Source organism: Buteo buteo, chromosome 20 (genome assembly GCF_964188355.1).
Source record: "Buteo buteo chromosome 20, bButBut1.hap1.1, whole genome shotgun sequence".
NCBI lineage: Eukaryota > Metazoa > Chordata > Aves > Accipitriformes > Accipitridae > Buteo > Buteo buteo.
This window is the reverse complement of record NC_134190.1, coordinates 9,931,027-9,950,131: the sequence shown is the minus strand read 5'-3', so window position 1 is coordinate 9,950,131 and position 19,105 is coordinate 9,931,027. Positions and strand designations below refer to the sequence as shown.

Sequence of the window (19,105 nt, the reverse complement as noted above, 5' to 3'; positions counted from 1 at the left end):
GGAATGTTTTCAAACAGAATTGATCAATGAATTCATTTGCAGTGGGAAAGCTAAATCTCAAACACATATATTTTAAATATATGCCCGAAAGCAAGGAGGAAATGAGAGCCGAGATAAACTGGTAAAATAGAACTGGTGGGGAGTTCAGGTCCTAAGACCTACATGTTGATATTAATGAGGTTTCAGTTTGGTCTTTTTTTCCAGTAGTGCTCAACTTGACCTTCCCTACAACATTTATTATTTTATATACCTGCATTATGTCAAATATTTTCCACCTCTCTGTAAACTAAACTGCTGTAATCTTTTAGGCTCTTTGCATATGGAATCTTCTACAGGCTCCTAAGTATTTTTTTTTGCCCTTTGAACTTTTTCAGTTTCTGAATTAGTTGTATTATTATTGTGTATATTTTTTCCTGAAGCAACCCAACATTTTATCTGCAAATACTACCCCCTCCCACAAAGACTTAAAAAAATAAATTGGCAAAGTGCCCAGGAATGAACCTTGTGCACTATGTGCTTATTTTCAGAGAATCATCGAGACCCAGAGATCAGTTCCTCAGTGCCGCGCACCAACAGGTCATAAATTAATGTATACATAGTTTAAACAGATACAGGGCTTCGACCTATTTCTTTCTTTCTTTCTTTCAGTGCTTTGATCGTGGCTTTTTGCCTTAGCATGCTTGTTGTAACACAGCCTTCCAGGTAAAAACACTTTTCCATTGTCCGCAATTTAGGCTGCTCATGTGCCGGTTGGGTTGCATTGCTCCAGCTGTCCTGTGAGGAGGTGACTCCCAAGGCGTCATATGATAGACTATAGTTAAACTGTGAATTAAGCCAGGACCTTAAACTATTTGCGTGCTCAGAACTATATCCTGGTAATAATTTAAAAACATTATCTGTTTTTCCATGTTTCAATCCCAATTTTACAAGGGTTTTTTAATGAGCACCATTGGGTTTGTCTCTGCTTTTGTGCTAAATTTGGATTAACAATTTCCAAATCTTTTGTTTACTGTAGCATGTGAGGTTATGAAATTGCAGCCACCAAAATCTTCAAAACTATCTGCTAGGAGTGTGAATGTGTAAATTTTATCCAGTTGATAATTGGTAATTAAGGTCAGATTCTGTTACTGAATCCTGGCTTGAGTTGTTAGTGAATACATGTTGAGTATTCAATTTGAATAAAACAATTCTGGAAGTTCTTAAAACTGTCTCAGTTTAATACGGTTGGAAGTAATTACTAAATGGGATAAAACAAATGAGAGCTAAGATACTTAAATACCCAAACCATAAGCTTAACATGAATGGGGGGTGTTGTTGGCTTGTGGGGTGAAGTGGCTTTGGGGTTTTGTTTTGGTTTGATTTTTTTTTAAAGTATTATATGCTTAAAATTTATTTTAAATTATGAAGCCAAAAGCCAAATACCTGACTACCTGTAAGAAATTGGTTAATCCTGCCTCAGGATTAACCTGGGGTTATTTGGTTTGTAATTATGAATTGTAACTACAGAAAATGAGAAGCTGGACAGAAAGACTGCCAAAGATAGGAAAGCATCAGGTCATCTGCTGTATGAGTATATACTTTAATTAAGTTTAGTCACCAGTAAAATATTGCCCAATGTTTATTTACAAGGGAAAAGGAATGGGAAATGATGTGTTTAGTATTTTCCTACTTGCTGAGATTTCTCTGCTCTTTGAGTAGAGTTCTCAAAGTCTGAACTGATCTATCAGCCTCTCAGGAAGGAGAAAGAAAAAGGAGAAAATAATTTCTGTGCTGTCCTGGTTTTGGCTGGGATAGAGTTAATTTTCTTTCTAGCAGCTGTATAGTGTTATGTCTTGGATTTAGTATGAGAATAATGCTGATAACACATTGATGTTTTCAGTTGTTTCTAAGTAGTGTTTATACCAAGTCAAGGATTTTTCAGCTTCTCATGCCCAGCCAGCAAGGAGGCTGGAGGGGCACAAGAAGTTGGGAGGGGACACAGCCAGGACACCTGACCCAAACTGGCCAAAGGGATATTCCATACCATGTGATGTCATGCCCAGTATATAAACTGGGGGGAGTTGGCCTGGGGGGATCGCTGCTCGGGAACTAACTGGGCATCGGTTGGTGAGGGGTGAACAATTGCTTGTGCATCACTTGTTTTGGATATTCCCATTCTTTTATTATTATTGTCATTTTTATTATTATCATCATCATCTTTATTATTGTTTTCTTCCTTTCTGTCCTGTTAAACTGTCTTTATCTCAACCAACGGGTTTTACTTTTTTTTATCTCTCTCCCCCATCCCACTGGGTGGAGGGGAAGTGAGCAAGCGGCTGCGTGATGCTTAGTTGCCGGCTGGGGTTAAACCACAACAAGTGCATAATTTCTACAGTGTAGACACTGTTTATTGGCTTTGTATTTTACTTAATAATTTTATTTTTTTTTTAGCCATACTACCTTTTCCCCTGCTTTTGTTCTCCTGTCTCCTTTCCTTCTCCCTCACACCTTTCAATGTGAAGCAAAATATTTGCTTCTATTTCTGAGAACCACAAAGAAAGAGAGAGAAATGCTGTCTGAGCTCTGTGCACAACCTGCGGTCTTCCCCAAGTTGGAGGCATCAGAAGCCTTTGACCTGCCACGTTTCATGCAGGGAATACCAGGTATGGGCAGGTATGTGCATTTAGTTGGTGGATGCCCACCTTGTCCTACCACTCACAGCCTTAAATAATAGCACCGGGTGAATCTGGTGACAGTGGAGGGGAGCAGGAAGGTCTTGTTGACGTGAATCTTGGCATAGGAGGGGTTGGCAAGAGAGGAAACGCGAGAGAGGTGGAAGAACACCGAGCCCAGCCTTGCTGCTGGCTTTTCTGCACTGGAAAAATCTAGTCATTGCAGTAGTTTTGTGTGATGGTTTATAACAATGAACAGGGTGAATTTGGAGAAGATACGAGCATTAGGGAGAAGAACAAGTATTTGGAAAAGAATAAGCATTAGGGAAGCAGCACTTGTTCCTTGGCGAGTGATCACTAACGATTTGTCGAGAAAGTCCAAGGAAGGAGCGCCCAAACTGCGGAGGCAGAAGGTGCCCACCGTGGGATGGACCACCGGCTGCCTTCCCGCTCCACAGGCAGGTGCCCTGGGACATCGCGGCGGGCCGGGCTCGGCTGTGCGCGTCGGTGAAAAGGGATGCAGCTCTCCCTTCCAGCACAGGATGCCATCAGGAGAAGGTACCAGGCTGACAGCCGTGGACTGGGTTCTCCTCTCCTCCAACACCTTTTCACTTTCCTCCTATAACGCCCCTTCAGTGTGTATTCGGTTTAGGGGAAACATTGCTGCTATTTAGTAGGGCTCTCATAAGCTTTAGGGAGAAGTCGGCGGAGCCTTTTCCTTCAACACAACTCCAGGTGCCTAGGAGAGTCAGGGAGACTCGGTGGTCTGCTAGCCAGTGTGAACCCCCTCAGAGGAGAGAAATTAAAGAGCCAGAGAGGTGGTCCACTTGGCCTCATTCTCCCCTCCTTCCCTTCTTTGTGCGTGCAAAGTTTCCGATGTTATTTTTCTTCCTATTAACCATGCACAATTTTTGTCTCGGTTACCCTTTCTCTGGCTGGAAATGTGGAAACTTTGAGCAGAAATTTATTTTAGCTGAGCTGTTGGAAAAAAATTCAGAAAAATACTTCTGTAAATAGGTAAGATATTTAAAATGGAAATAAACAGATTAGGGTATATATGGGGCAAATGCCATTTAAAATCTTAATAGTTCTGGAAATTTGGGGCTGATTCTTAAGTCATTAATTTTAGTGCTACCAAGAAAATTTCCAAACAGGCGTGTTAAAAACAACAACAAAAAAAAAGCAGTTCCAGGACATTATACTGGGTTTGCATTTTCATTGTTTTAGTCAAGTAGCACATTCTAATAATTTCTTCTCCCACTCACCGTATTTTCTAGAAGTCATTGTTCCAACAAAACAAATCAAAAACAAAATCTTACTGTAAATGAGTTAATAAAGTTGGATGCAAGTCTTTCTACTCTGTTGTGGCACGGGGTCTATTTGTGTAAAATCTTTTTGTTAAAGCCCCCCCAAAATAAATTCTGTTTGAGGTCTTGAAGTCCCTGGATGCTCACTTCGGCACATCGCTATTGAAGCGAGCGAGCTCCAGGCTGAATTGTTCACTTCCAAATGCAGGATGGGATGGTGTGTGCAGCAGCTTGCTGTGGCTTTCTCCCACACGTTCCTCACCGCCCCCTCATCTTCAATCAGACGATGCAAAATTGAGCATGAATTCTAAATAAAAAAGGAAAAAACACCCGGGTGATGTTCAGATTGCAGAGTGCCATCATTTTGTAGGTGTATGAGAAGCAGCGAGTTAATCATCTTCCTCAGCTTGAAAGTAGAGAAAGAAAATTTCACCAGTAAACCTGGAAAAAGCGGGGGAAAGGGCCAGGTTTTGGTTTTGGGTTAGATTTTACTTTATTTTTTTAAAGAAATCCTAGTAGTTTGCCATTCCATGGCAATAGGAGCTGTACTTCTTGTGGGATGAGGTGAATGTGAGTGGATCTATATAATGTTTGCTTCATTTTTCAAAACACTACTTAGCATATTAATAATGCACTTAACTATCTGTATGCTACCATATCTGTTTCCTCTTCTTACTTAGTAAACAAAACCTTCTGAGCTTCTCGTAATAACTAGGTTTTTGTATAAAAATTAATGAACTAAATTTGCAGTGTCAACGTTCCAGGTTTTTTTTTTTTTTTCCCAAGGTCTTATTTGTTGTCTAAGGATATCTTAGAGAGAATCAAAAAAGGAGTGCCAGTAAGATATTTCAGCCTACTTTCTTTTATTTCTCGGGGAGAAATACATAACATATCTTGGAGGCGGAGGGGAGAGAGGACATTTCAACTTTTTTCTTCAGATTTGATGCTGATTGCCATCCAGGGCACACAGCAAATGCTTTAACAACAACCCACACCCCCACAAAGAAAGAGAAGGAAACAGATTTTAGTCAGGACTCTACTTTGGAGGAGTCGTGAAAGATTTCACTGTTTCATTCCAGTTCTCTATAAGTCCAGCCCCACAAAAGACCTTCTGGGGCCCTATTGCAACACATCTTTGTTTGTCAACAGTGCTTATAAATCATGCCGGCTTGTTCGTCTCTGCTCCCTTCTACCAGATAGGTGTGATCTGAGCAATTTTGGCTTTTTGCAGCCGTTGGGGACGGGGCAGTGCTGTCCTTTACCGGTGAGCCGGGCTGGGCAGGGTGCCCGCAGGTGGGACCGGGAGCGGGGAGCCAGCCGCCGCCGTGTCCCCCGGGGCCAGCCAGAGCAGGAGCGGAGGAGGAGAGAGACAAGACGCGAGCTGGCTGTGCCGGAGACAGGTTTTAACAAGTGCCTTGGGACCAGCACAGCCCTGCTCCGAGCGGAAATCCTTCGTTTTACGGGACTTGGGGAAGAGGAGCAGGGGAGCTTGAAAATGGCTCGTGCGGTTTGCAGGGTAACCAGGTAGGTGCTTAAAGCTGAGCACAGCCTTAGCAGGCTGGAACCAAACAAAAAAAAACCCAGACATTTTGTACAGCCTTGTCTTACGAGGCTTATCTGCCATTCAGCCCCTGAATAAGCAACCAAAATAGTTGGGACACCGAGGTTTTTACAGTGCCGGAGGGTTATGGTGTAGGACCTGTTGCTGTGGGATGCTCTGCAAGGTCAGCTTGCAATTTCTCCTTCAATTAATGGCTAGTGGCTTAGTAGCTCCTTTCTAACAGTTCTTTAAAAGTAGTAAAATAAGAAAACTGCAGCATTGTTTGTAGTTTCAGCTCATCCTGATTTGCTAGGAATGTATTGGTGAATATATGATCCATTTTTATTTCCTTTTGGTACAGAACATCTCCCTTATGTGCCTGATTTCTTCTCGGCATGCCTGCTGAGCGGCCCTCTCCTTGCCCAAGTCATACCTTGGGAAGTGTCTGGCAAGTTTGGATGATTCAGGGTAATCGTCCCGCAACTTCCTTGCTTTGTTTAGGGTCAGCCTGAACCTGTGTAGGGCGTGCGCAGTTTCTGGAGAGGTGGTTTATCCTTGCTCCTGCCGTCTTTGATGGGAATGGCACACAGACTGGAGAACACCGGAGTGCTCAGTGGGATGCTCTAGACATAGTTTTTGTCTCAGGTCTTGAGGGAGGATGGGAGCAGGCAGAGGAGAAAAGTAAAATAAATCACTGAAGTGAGGCATTGGCTTATTACGTATATTTTCCACCCCCAATTTGTGTTTGCCCTGGGAAGAGAACATGAACTGCCTAGGGCTGTTTTGTTTGTAAGCCTCTTAAGAGTGGCTAAGCCCTAGTTCATGGCTGGAGCATGTTGCTAACAAGAAAATATCATATCTTTGTGCCTTCACTTAAGTTTTGTGTTTCAGGTACACCTAGTCCTACATCAATTTGTATTGACTGGTTTTGCAAAGGCGGTTTTCCTTCTCTCAGTCCAATTTCTGTTGTTTTTCACTTTAAAGCTGCAGCTGGTAACATTTCACTCAGCATATTAAAAAATCAGGGCAAAAATAGAAGATTACTATGGAAAAATAAACATGCAAAGTCCACAAAGCAAGGTTTAGCATAACAAGTTAATTGTGGATTTTTAGGTTTTTGGTTTTTTAGCACTGACACCCACTGATGCCGTTATGACTGTTCACATTTTGGACTGTATTCACACACTTTGACTTGTAACATTAAGACCTATTAAGTTTTTGGAAAAACAAGCAAGCAAAAAATGAGGGACCTTAGTTAAGTTAATGAAAAGTTTTAACTTTGCATTTAATGTTTAGTTATACTAAAGGATGATTTTGAATTTGAAGGTGAGGGCGATTTTGCAGCTCTGTTCAAAGTGGATTTACCAACTATTTACCATTGGTCTGGAGGAAGTCTTAAGCTGTGTGTTAGAGTGAGTCCAGTTACAGGGATGATACTTGAAGATGCTCCAGTGCTGGCAGGAGCCGGTGAGGAAGGAGTGGGCAGGGTGGTTGGACGTGATGACCTAGAGGCACGTTCATTCTTTGAGCTACGTGGTGAAGGGACAGTGGTGTTCGTCGGGGAAGCTGGGTTTTAAAGACAGGTTGGAAATTAGGACAGCGTTTTAAAGAAGAAAGAGTATCGAGTGAAGTCCCCTAACACACCCTAGAAGAAAAATCTCTTGTGTGTAAATTTATTGAGAGGCTGGTATTTACACATTTTGCAGTCGATACCTGCTCCTTAACAGAAAAACACTGCCTGCCGTTTTACAGTTAATAAAAATGTGCCTCTGTCAATTCCGTTCTTTTGAGTGATCCAGGAAAGAGTACGCATAGTGAAGTGGCAGTGTTGCTGATTTGATGGAGTTATCCACAGAGGTGAAGATGAAGATGCAAATGAAGATGCAAAGGATTTCAAAATGCCATTAGGTTGCTGTGCAACCATATTATAAAATGACAAATGAAATTCAGTGCGGATAAATGCAAAGTGATGTCCACAGGAAAAATACTCTAGCTTTTCATTTAGATTGAGTTGCTTGTTAACACTTGGGCATGAGATCTGGGGGTCATATATTTGTGTGGAGAAGTCAACTGTATACTCACTAGCTGTCAAAAAGCAAATAAAACATTAGGAATGTTTATGGCAGTAGTAGAGAAAAACATATCTGTCACAGTAGCATCTGTGCTGTGCCTTCATCTTGAATAGCGGGATTGATTCTGACATCTTCCTCCTAATTCTCTTTCCCTTCTTCACTTCCACCTCTAGAGAGGACAAAACAGTGCTGCAAAAGCTGGAGAGGTCCTAAGTCTATTGAACAGCTTTTGTTTTTACAAATGACCAAATAGATGAGGCCCTGCAGTTTGAAGAAGAGAGATGTGAAAATCTCAGACGGATTCGAAGCACTCTTGGAGAAACTCATGTAGGAATAGTCTGTGATACCCATGAGGTTCAACTGCAGCTCCTGGGGCTCGCTTCAGAGCTGTGCGGTTTTGAAGTCCGGGACTTACCATGTGTCCTCTTCTGCTTTTCCCTCGACTTCTGCTCTTGGCTGCTGCTGGAGCAAGACGTTGGGCTGGACTTTTGGCTTGACTCTTGTAGGTTTCTGCTTTGCTTCGTTTTTTGTTAGTGTCATCAAAAAAACAGGGGTTTTTTCTTAGCCAGCAGTACTATTTATGGTCCATTTTAATATCAGGTGATTATAAGAACTTCAGTATCTAAAGTCCTACTAAAGGTCTAATCATTTAAACCATTTCTATCAAGATTTTAGGATCTCAGTAAAGAGATAATTTTTAAGGTATATGCTAAGCTTAAGAAAAGTAGCCTGTGTTTAAACAGGGTTGTTGGTGCTATGGGTTCCTGAGTGCTGAAGGTATCTACTTACATGATTTCTGCCTTGCAAACTCAGTAGCATGTGAGGAACTCCACAAATAGAAGAAATTACAGAGCAGTTTGACCCCTCGGAGAACTTGCAGAAAGCCTCCCCGCTGTTGTCTCAGGTGATGAAACACCAGCTCTTGATGTTGTTCCACCTGTGGAACCAGTTTTATGCCTTTCTGTGTTGGGCAAGCCCTCCCTCAGCCGCCTTGCAGGTGAGGATGAGTGGGTTTGGAGTACCAGAAAGATGGATGGAAAGCTTTTCCCGTGTTTGGCAGGGAGTGGCTGGCTTGACTGTTTGCTGCTTTGGTATAGGAGCTGTATTTGAGAAAATAGAGAAATTAAAGAAGTCTTTTGGGCCCCACGTGGTGTTATTTTTACATATGTTTCTGGTGGGTGGAAAAGTTTGGGTTTTTTTAGAAATGCTTGCAGGTATTTCACTGGCATTTATTTAATTTCTGCGTTAGGCTTTAAAAAAAAAATTAATACATGAAAACCAAACATTTCTTCCAGTTCTGGGACATCAGATCAAAGGCCAGTAGACTTACAGGGGAGGGAACCTGTCTCAGTGCAGAAGGTATGAAGGTGCTCATAGCAGCAGCTTGGAGAAGGTGGTGAACCTAGAGCGTCTCGTGGCTTCAATATTTTGTTTTAACTTTTAACCCTGATATTGGGTTAGATATAGAAAAAAACCCAGAAAGCCGAAATTAAGCCTGAAACAGCGAATGCCCTAGAGGCTGTTAAATAATTATTAAGCAGATTTTAGTGATAATAATCACCCTGTCCTAGGTACACAGCTAGAATTTGGCAGTCGGGGCAGAACAATGCTCTAGCCATCAGCATAGCTATGGTGTAATTATTGTGCTAGGTGGCTGATTAGGAGCTATGCAAATGGAATTGCAATCAGTACCTGTGTTTGTGCTTTGGTACAGGAGGGAGACAAAGTGTAAATGAATTATCTTTGGTGACACAGCTGGCGGCTCTCAGAAGTACACTTAGGATCTAGGACCTCCTCCCTTTGTGGGGCAGGTGGAAAAGGGACTAGCCATGGAAAGTGCCACCCTTGCACAGTGGCTTACGCAGGGTGAAAAGGTGCCAAGCGGGGGATATTTCTGGAGATACTTCACCTGCACTTGGGAATTTTTGTGCTTGGCAGCTGCTGTGCCTGTCCCCACAGGTGCCTCGCTGTTTGCTATATCCTTCTGAAAGGTGACAGCCGTCCAAAAACCCTCTTCCCCCCACCTCCTGTGCTCAGTTTTTAATGAGTTTAAAAGCCTCATAATAAAAAATTCAAATCACGTAAACAAAAAAAAAAAAGTTGAAAGCTCCCCAGTCGTAAATTGATGACACAGGGACTGAGTTTGGGTTCATATGCAAAGCGCTTATGTAATTTATGCGCATACCTTGTCAACCTCATCAGGAGCCCTTGCCATGCTTAAGTAATATGTGTGATGGCAAGGATAAAGCTATTATATATTTAATTTATATACAACCTCTCCATTGACTGTTTTATTGTACATACAGTATAGCTGTTTATTGCTGATACTAATTTAATCTGCACATTACAGGTTGTATTTCCAAATATGCAAGCTTTTTTTTTTCTTAAAATGAAGAATAATCAGAGGAGGATTTTTATCTTCTATTTTCAACGGGGTTATGTAAAGTATCTGTCATGGGTTCTTCATTTTTAAATGCAAATAATTATATATGGCAGGGAGTGTGATGAGCATTCAAAGTTGACATTAAAATGAAAATGCCTAAAATTTTCCTGAAAAACTGATCAAACAGGTCATTAGTCAAGGTTATGATGACTAGTAGAACATTTTAAGATGTTTTAAACCTCATTTAAGATGTTTAAAAAAGAAGTTGATAGTTTTTAAAATGACAGGTGCTCCTGCATCATCCTACTAGTTGCTAAGAGTTTTGAATTCACGTAATTTTTAAGAGGTCTTTTTCCCCCCGCCTCTCTTACAGCTGTGCAAGCAGTCTTCAAGCCCAGTAGCATCTGAGAAACTGAGATTTAATCTGGTTACATTGCATTTTTGGTAGGCTGGGGACATCTGCGCTATCAGTTATCAGGCTCAACGTTTGCCAACCCACTAAGCTGTGGTGCTGTGATTCTCTAAGCCCCAAACTGGAAAGGAGCAACTGCAAAACAAACCGTACACCAAAAAGTGTCAAGTTCCCACACTGTAAAATGACAGAGAAGATGTGGGGACTGTGTTTCCTCATCTGATCTCTTCCTTTTTATCTTGAGTGTTCCTCATTGAATTAAAAAGGGAAATATACGGGGACAGAAGAGTGGTTTCTAATTAAAAGTAGATTGAAATTTGAGCAAGAGCACCTTGTCCTATGGGTTTTGTGAAATGTCTTTTTCCTGCTGTTTGCCAGCTTTGTGGGTGTTCATCTCGCAGGAGCAAGGCAGCGGTGGCAACTCCAGGACATCCGAGGCATCCTCGGGTGCCTGGGTCCGCTGGCCATTGCACCTCCTGGCTGCGCGGGGTCCCCTCCTTGGGCGCCCAGGGACGGTGCTGCCGTCCCTCCTTCCCGCTGCGAGCCGTGGCTGCGGTTGGGACCCTCTCCCCCAGCTCTGCTGCTTGGGGTTCGGGTTTGGAAGCCTGCGAGGGACGGGCAAGAGGCAGCATCCCCCCAACTGCCCCGCCAGCCGTGCCGCGCTCTCAATTAACCTAATGGGCTCCGTGTGCAGACAAGACTCTTGCTTTTTTTTTTTTTTTTTAATTAGCAGCTTAAAGGAAGTCTTGGGATTCATCTCAGTTAACCAAAACACATTAGGACTGCGGCGCTCTTGTTTTAGCAGGTTGTAAAGAGCCTTCCCTCCTCCTAGCGAAAGCCAAGCGTTGCAGCCTCCTCGCGCTGGGGCGCGGGTGCTTCTCCATCCTCCCCGGTCCCTGGCGGGGTGCCCTGGGGTTAAACGCTGCTTCTGGTGCCCGGGGAACCCGCCACCCGCGTCGTCCTCGGCGACGCGCTGCTGCCCTTCCCACCCCGCCGCTGCCTGCGCCGCGTGGGCACGGATGCTCGAAGCGCGAGGCTTTCCACCGTGGGAGGTGTGAAATGGCTCGAGTGGGACCTGGGGGTGGGCTCGGGTCCCTCCGTGTCAAATCCGAGCCCTTCTTCATCCACTCTGCCGCTCTGCACTGCCCAGGTGGTATTTTTATTTATTTCTTTGTTTGTTTATTAATTTATGCAATAATAATTGTTTTCAGGCACACTTCTCATCCAGTGAAATGCAAAGCGCTTGGTTACTGGCGCAGTAGCTTAGTGGGTTTCGATAGTCAGAAGATGGAGATTTCCACACAAGGTCTCAGTCTCTTTTTACTTGCTCTCTGAATTTAAGTAGCAATGGTAAATGGACTGTTTTGAACTTTCATCAGTGGTTTTTTCAAGCTGTGCATATCCCCCCAAAAAAGAAAACCCACCTACAGTTCTGTTTTCAGTAATACTGCCCAATGGATAGACTGCATTAATGCACTTCAGCTGAAGAATATTTTGTCACTGCAGTTCTCTTCTCTGCTAGTGATCTAGATGATCAGTGAAAGAAAAAATAATTAAACTGGTATCTTTGTTTGTGTCCACTGAGAAAGCATGCAAAGTGATTTTTAAAATTACTTTTCAAATGTCTTCTGATGCAGTAAGGTAAGACAGAGTGTGATTTTGAGAAGGCAAGAAGAAAAGCTGTTGCCATCTGAAGCTGTTTTGCAGGAGGTATTTTTAGGATGACTCAGGCATAAGGCCTGAGAATTGTTCTTGTCTTTCACTGAAGGGAAAAAAATGCTAACATTTTCCTTCCAGCTGTTTTGGTTAAATATTTGGACATACAGCCCTAGCCTTTGAGGAAAGATAGGAGCTTGTATTTTTTAAAGTTTTGATTAAGTAGCCTGTTCTTAGCATCCAACATGGTGTAAATCTGCTAATTTTCCACTGATAAATAAACAGAGTACATGAGATTTAAAAAAAAAAAGCTCTTTTTAGTTTTTTAGAACAGAAGTTTTGCGTCTTCAACAAGAAGCCAAAAAACCCCCTTTTTACAGTGATACAGGCACATGCAAGTATGTACAACAAAAAATATTTGTGTTTGGGTGGTTTGCATAAGCTAATGAACCTTTCTCAGGCACCACTGCCATGTAAGCTTTCCTGGTGGTTTAAAAGCAGTGCTCCTCAGTGACTGCTTCTTCATTCCTCTGTGTGTTGTCGCTGTACAGGGTGCCTTGTTCAGCAGGACAAAGTCATCTCATTACACTGGCATGGGGACTGTCGTGAGCAAAAAAGAGATGAAAAAAACAAAACAAAACCCACAAATGGAAGATTTCTTTTGCTCCAGCTTAAATTGCTGTCAGAAGTTACTGGTTTCATATTTTGCAAACCTCATACTGTTCAGTATTTCTGCTTTCCTTGCTGAAATTCCTAAACCTTTATTTTTCTTCCTTTACTGACCATACAAATAAGGCCTTTAAAGCTTTTCTTGAAAAATCCTCATGCGTTTCTAACACAGGTAAACATGTTCAGGTTTGTATATGTTGATATGCTGGTACCTTTAAAAAAAAACACCTAAAGATCTTTATAAAGTGCATTTTATTTGTGGTGTAATTAAAATCTGTGAGGTTATATCTCTCAGTGAAGATCAAAAATAGAGAATGTAAAGCTTTTGAAAAATCTGCCTTATTTTTTCGTTTAAAAACCCACCACAGCACCACCGTATCAAACTCAGACTGTTGGTATCCATTTAATGATCTATCACAGCAGGAGGCATGTAAAACAAGAAGCGTATATTACTGCATGCCAATCTCCTTCCTCGCGTTCTTAAAAAGCGCAGTTACATTATATATTTAAAACCCCAAGGAATTGGATGATATTTCCGTGCAGCAGATAACCTGCTGGGAGAGCAGTATTGGACAATAACATGAAAAGGTTTAATACAGGAGTAAGAAAAGCCATTGTACCCATGTTGTTTCATTTTATTTTACACACATGGACACATATACATATATATATATAAAACTATATATTTATAATATATCATCTATTATATGATGTTACCTGTGCTTTGCTATTTTGTGGTATGCACCTGCCTGGGATAACCAAGAGCTGCCTCCGTGGCTTGTGACACTGCTGTCACGTAGAGTGTCCTCTCTATACAGCTGCGTATAGGATGATTTCTTCTTTCATTGCTGCTCCGCTTTTCCCCCTCTAGTAGGGACTTAATGAGAAGTGTCCTGTCTTAAATGAGAGTGTGTCTGTCACCGTCACCGTTTGCTTCTAGATGTGTGCTACTCCAGAAGGCTGTCTGCCGAAGGTTGGGGACATTGGGAGAGGTCTTACAATGATCCAGTCATCCAAGATAGGTGCTATTGTGTCATCGTATGGGAAATAGAGAGTGTTGTGCCTGCCACGTATTAGAAATTTCCATTAGTTAAATTATTTTCTCTTATCCTAGTAAAGGTCAGTAGTAGTCCAGTGATAAAGAAACGTTACCTTTGTAAAATTTTCAGAATAGACAGTATCTTCAGTATCACAGGTTTAAATCTGAAAGGATACTATATCAAGTGAGTATTGGATCAGATAATACTATTTGCAGTTAATAGTGGACTTCGCAGTTTTCAGTTCCTCTTAGGTTTTGCAGCTGATTTTTGTGTAATATATTTTTGCTTATGAAGAGTTTTCAGAGGTATGTACCGTTAGAGAATCTATAATATAATTGTGAAAGAATATGGTACATTACGTGAAATAATTTGCCTTAAAATGTTTCACATACAGCTAATGTAATGAGACAAAGGAGAAGGAAACGACTGAATAATAATATAAATTTGATGTTATTTAGCAAGTCATTGTCGGTGTGTGTGCCAGTTGTCCGAAGAACCAGGGAGGCTGCGTTTCGGTGTCCCTGGGGTGGGTGGTCCGCAGCCCACTGTTCCCACCTGAAATGCAGCGGTTTGTAAGGCAGTCGCCCACATAGAATCTGTAGTTGTAAAATGCGGCAGACTGGGAAGCAGCTGCCACAGATTTTGTATGATGGTGTTAAACGTGCTTCGGTGTGATCACAAGAGCAGGTAGCTGTGGGATGTGGCTCGTTACAAGGGTGTAGTCCTCAATGAAACATTTAACAAGTAGACCCATGTTAATATCCGCGCCTCATTTACAGTCACAATCGGTGCTCTCGGTTTCCAGAACCAACACTGGTATTTTTTCAGTGTTCATGATGCTGGAAACTGTTTGGCCCAGAGATACCTCCATAGGTATGGAGACAAGTACACAACAAATATAACTCATTGGAGAAAACATATGAGGAAGTGCAGGAAGTGTAGGAGACTTTCTGGCTGCGTACCAAGCACATGTTTACCTAGTTATTATTTCTGTTATCTGTGGTTCTTTGTTTGGGATTACAGTCTGACAAAGAAGTGGTTGGGAATTTCTGATAGGAACTCTTTTTTTTTTTTTAATGAGGGAGAGAGAATTCAGCTAAGGAAATCAAAGCATTTAATTTTTCTGTCAATCTAATGTGGCATGCTTCCAAAATACTTAAGTAATTTTTCTCTATAAAATAGGATGATTGTGAATTTCAGTGCATACATTTCTTGTAGCATTTATGTGAAATGTGCAGATAATTCTTTTAATAATGAAATGGCAGTTGTCTGTATACTTAAGAATAAATTTTGTTGACGAATCTTCTACATCCTCTCGAGATAAACACCATATCTTGTGCGTTAGATACATCTCTAAACAGAGGGGAAATGAGTTTGATAGCCTATCTATGGTTTTGATTGCTTGTTGCTTTTTGGTAAATCTTACAGCTCCATTTACAGGGTTAATTTGTTGACTTTTTTTTTTTTTTTTTGCTGTGTGTTCATGTATTTCTTCAGCTGTCATGCAGCTTTGGAAGTTGCTTATTCTATCACCTTTCTGTAAAGCAATAATCTGTGGGAAAACAGTATAAGATTGCCACATAAATTTTTCTCTAATAGCATTTGTGGCATGTGTATATAAAAGATGCTTTGTTTAAGTTTCCTCTTGTTTTTGCTGGAAATTGTTATTTACACCTCTTTCTATACAAAAATGTATAGATACATACAGTATTTTAGCTGTAGCTGAAATCCAGGAGGATGTTATTATCAAGTCTTGGTAAAGAGCTGGCGAAGGGTTGTTCTCTTTTTGAGTTGCTTGTGTTTGTCTTCAGCAGCCAGTAAGTCAGTACAAAAGAAACTGTGTATAAAACTTCCCTTTAATTATGTACGTATGTCTCGCAAACCTCAGAGGAAGAAGGAAGAAGTTTGGCTTTTAAACTGCGGTGGTAGTCTTTCTCATTAGAAGCTTCATTTGCTCTGGCTCTGGGAGTCTGCCTGGTTAGCATCCTTGTGAGACGGTTTGGCGCATTCTCTGGGACAATGTACAGGAGAGAAATTATTGAGCTTTAGTGAGAAAGGAAACCCGGTACTGGTTTTGAAAAGCAGAAATGCAGAACTGGAGTGAGCTGAACAAAACTCGGTCTTAAAACCTGCGAGGAGGGTTTGTTTCAGTTTTATAATTTTTTCGTTTTACTGAGAAAATAATTGGAAAACAATTTCAGACTTCATCTGTGAACAAATGGTTCCAACCTACTTGAGTGGTTCAGCTCATAAATATTAGAGAAGTCATTTAAACCCACTGATTTAAAAGTCTGTTGAAGAAAGGACCATTTTCTAGAAACCTGTTGTTGTATAGGTATGATGAGTAGAAGTCAGACCAAGTAACAGCCTCCACATCCGTGAAAAAAGAGGTGAGGACTTTGCAGAGCTGTCCTCCTCCTTCTGGGTATGGCAGCCATGAAGTCTGGCATTTCTTGAGTTGTACCAGTAGAGTCGGAGAGATTTAGGATGAATGCAGTTATGTTCTTGTCTTTCAATTTAATTTTATAAAAACTGCCCCCTCCCAAGGGAAATAAAAAGAAAGAAAAAAAAAGAAAGAAAAAAAAAGAAGAAAGGAAAAAAACAAGAAAAGCTTTCACAGGTATTTTGGAAAATAACCAATTATATCTGAAAGCCATGTTCCGAGCTCAGATCTTGGTCGTTCAGGCCATAGTTTGATGTGGAGCTCAGCCTCTCCCAGTGCCGCCGCTTCCTACCAACACAACCTCTTACCCTGAAGCCACTCCGAGGACTGTTCGCTACCAAAAAGAACTCGGTCTCAAGTTTTTATTCATTCCAGCTGCCCCTTTTCTTGCTTCTTGCTCTGCACGTGCAAACGCACATGCGTGCAGAACGAGGTCCCCCCTTCCCGCGGGATCTCCGGCGCAGCAGCGGCAGAAACGCCGTTCCCTTCCTGACACCGATGTGTTTGGGGGCAGCAGGCGATCTGTGAGAGCAAGACGAGAGTAAAAGACTCGAGGCTGCTTTTTGCTCCTGCTGCACGTGTGGGAATTTTGGGTAGTTTCACAGAGGAATAAGCGTGGGGCGACCGCTCACCCCCCGCTACTCCCGTGTGACAGTATTGGCTCCATCGCTTCACGTAGCAAATCCTGTTTGCTGTTTCTAGCACCATGTTTAGTGCTGCATTGTCTTGTTCTAGCAGCATTTTTCAAAAATGTATTAAAATACTCTGTAATGCACCATAATACCTATTCCGAAGAGTCCCCCGACTGCATAAATTATTATAGGTGGCACGAAACTACAGCGGGATTAGCCGTTGACTGCAGATCCAATGCCAGTGCTTTTCTTTCTCAGTTCCGTGTAATTTAACATGTCAATAGCCTTGCTGGTAAAACATGATAAAATTTTATATGGCTGTATTACTCATAATGTACCGCATATTTATGTGTGAATGGTATCACTCCTAAATATAAACAGATAGTTCAAGACAGATTTCAGTAAATTACTTTCTAAAATCTTGGGTTTTTTATATATGTATTTTAATAATGACTTCTCTTTCTTGCAGACAAAATTGAAGAAGCACAAAAACAACTTAATGGAACAGAAGACCAACAGAGAGGTAATAAACAAACCCAGAAAATGAAATAGAAAAAAAAGCATTGCAATTCTTGAGGCTGAACCAAAGCCTTCCTGCATCAGTGAAAAGACTGCGCTGGGCTGGGTGCCGGATGAGGCCGCAGGCGTGTCTGTCTGCAGATCAGGGGCTCTGTCTGTAACACCCCAATTTTGCTGAGACACAAAGGCTTTGTTTTAACTGCTTGAATAGCTGCCTTGACCTTGATGAGACTGCTGAAGCTGTAACGTTAGGGATGTGCACAAGTTATTGACTGCAGCCTGTGCTAACTGTTGGATCGTGGTATGATTTACCTAATCATTAATAACCATATTTGGGTTTATGGCAAGCAATACGTGATGATTTCTAACAGATGCTGAAGGGGGATTGATCATCGCAGGTTATTTTAAGAAGCAGATGACCTGTGACAGATTAAATCTGTGTGTTAGAAAGCTGGTGGAACGTCGTTGCATTTCAAGGCTGGCTGGCTGCGGTGGTACCTGTTCGGCGGTGTGACGGAGCTCACCTGCACGCCCGTGGGGATGCCCGGAGAGGCACTGCGGAGGGGAGCCCAAACAACACTTTACCGGGCTACTACTGTGCCCGTCACAGGAGAGCTGCGAAAAGGTCCATCTCCACAAGCCCAGAGGAGCACAGGGGCTGGCAGAAACCCAAATTAAGGACTCAGAGGAAGGGAGACCCTGTCCCGCTCCCCTCCCAGGGCTGTCCCCGCAGAGCCTCAGCTCTGGTGTCCAGGTGTGAAACCCATCACCACGAGCGATGGGGAGCAGCTCATGGTCACTTTTTGGACTAACAGCATTCCTAGCTGGGGGTGTGGGACACCGTGGGGGATGCAGGGGAAAAGCTTTTCAGGATTGCACGGGACTGAGTATGGAATGTCTAGGAGATGAACCGAAGGTGGACAAAGTGAGGGAGTTAGGCGATATGGGAAGGAACAAAGCAGAGGGATAACTGGAAGAAAGGGTCTGTCCTGTCTCCTTGCTGAACCCCACCTTCAGCTGTTCTCCAGTGAGGGGCTCTTTATTCCGTGAGTGTGTCTGTGGTCCAGCAACTGGAGCGAGTGTGGGTGTGATTGCTAGCAAAGATCATGCCAGAGGAGCCAGTGAGTAGGTAAAGTGGGCTGGGGTTCAGGATGGGTTTGGAGGTCTTTATGGGCCACCTCTGGGTATGAAAGCAGCTGCGTCTCTGTAGGGGTGAGAGCACAGGGGGGTGGCTCTTGGGAACAGGGGAGTCCTGGACAGCTCTGCCGGCATGTGCGATGGTCTGTACCAGCAGCTGGAGTGGGGCGGCAGCCTCAAGAGCTTGTATGTCCAGGTGGCAGCAACTGGGGAGACTGGGATCCAGGGGTGGCCACTGGGCAGACTGAGTTTCTGAGCCCAGCTGCTGGTGGGGTCCAACTTGGGCACGTAGATATATTCCCATTAATGGACCTCTGTCCTGCTCAGCCGGACCAGGGAGCAGGATGAGGTAGTTAGGGTTGGTATGAATGCTCAGAGTGTCTGTGGGAACTGTATGTCTGGCCATATATATGTATATATATATAGTGTATATAGGTGCTTTGTGTGCACATCCCTGTTGGGAAAACATTTTCAGCCTTGCTGCTGGTTGGACCAGGGGGCACGGAGCAGCAGCAACCTCACTTCTCTTGGGCTGCCGGATTTGGCGTGAGATATTTTCCTCTAACGGTACCCTGTGTCAGTGCTCTGTGTTGTTCTGGGTAGGCATGCACCTTTCATGGTAGTGAGCTGTCCTTCTGGCCTGT

The 19,105-nt window shown here is 42.7% G+C and overlaps 1 protein-coding gene across 5 annotated transcripts in view; it reads left to right on the top strand.

Annotated features, from left to right (window-relative positions):
• The window catches only part of HIVEP1 (HIVEP zinc finger 1), a 131,546-nt gene that overhangs the window by 54,192 nt on the left and 58,249 nt on the right, over positions 1–19,105 (top strand). For all 5 annotated transcript variants that reach the window (XR_012653781.1, XM_075052400.1, XM_075052398.1 and 2 more), the window contains one exon: positions 17,275–17,328. Coding sequence is in view for 3 of the 5 variants with exons in the window: in XM_075052400.1 (XP_074908501.1) it covers positions 17,275–17,328 (54 nt within the window). In the remaining 2 variants the exon portion in view is untranslated. The remainder of the gene's footprint in view (positions 1–17,274; positions 17,329–19,105) is intronic.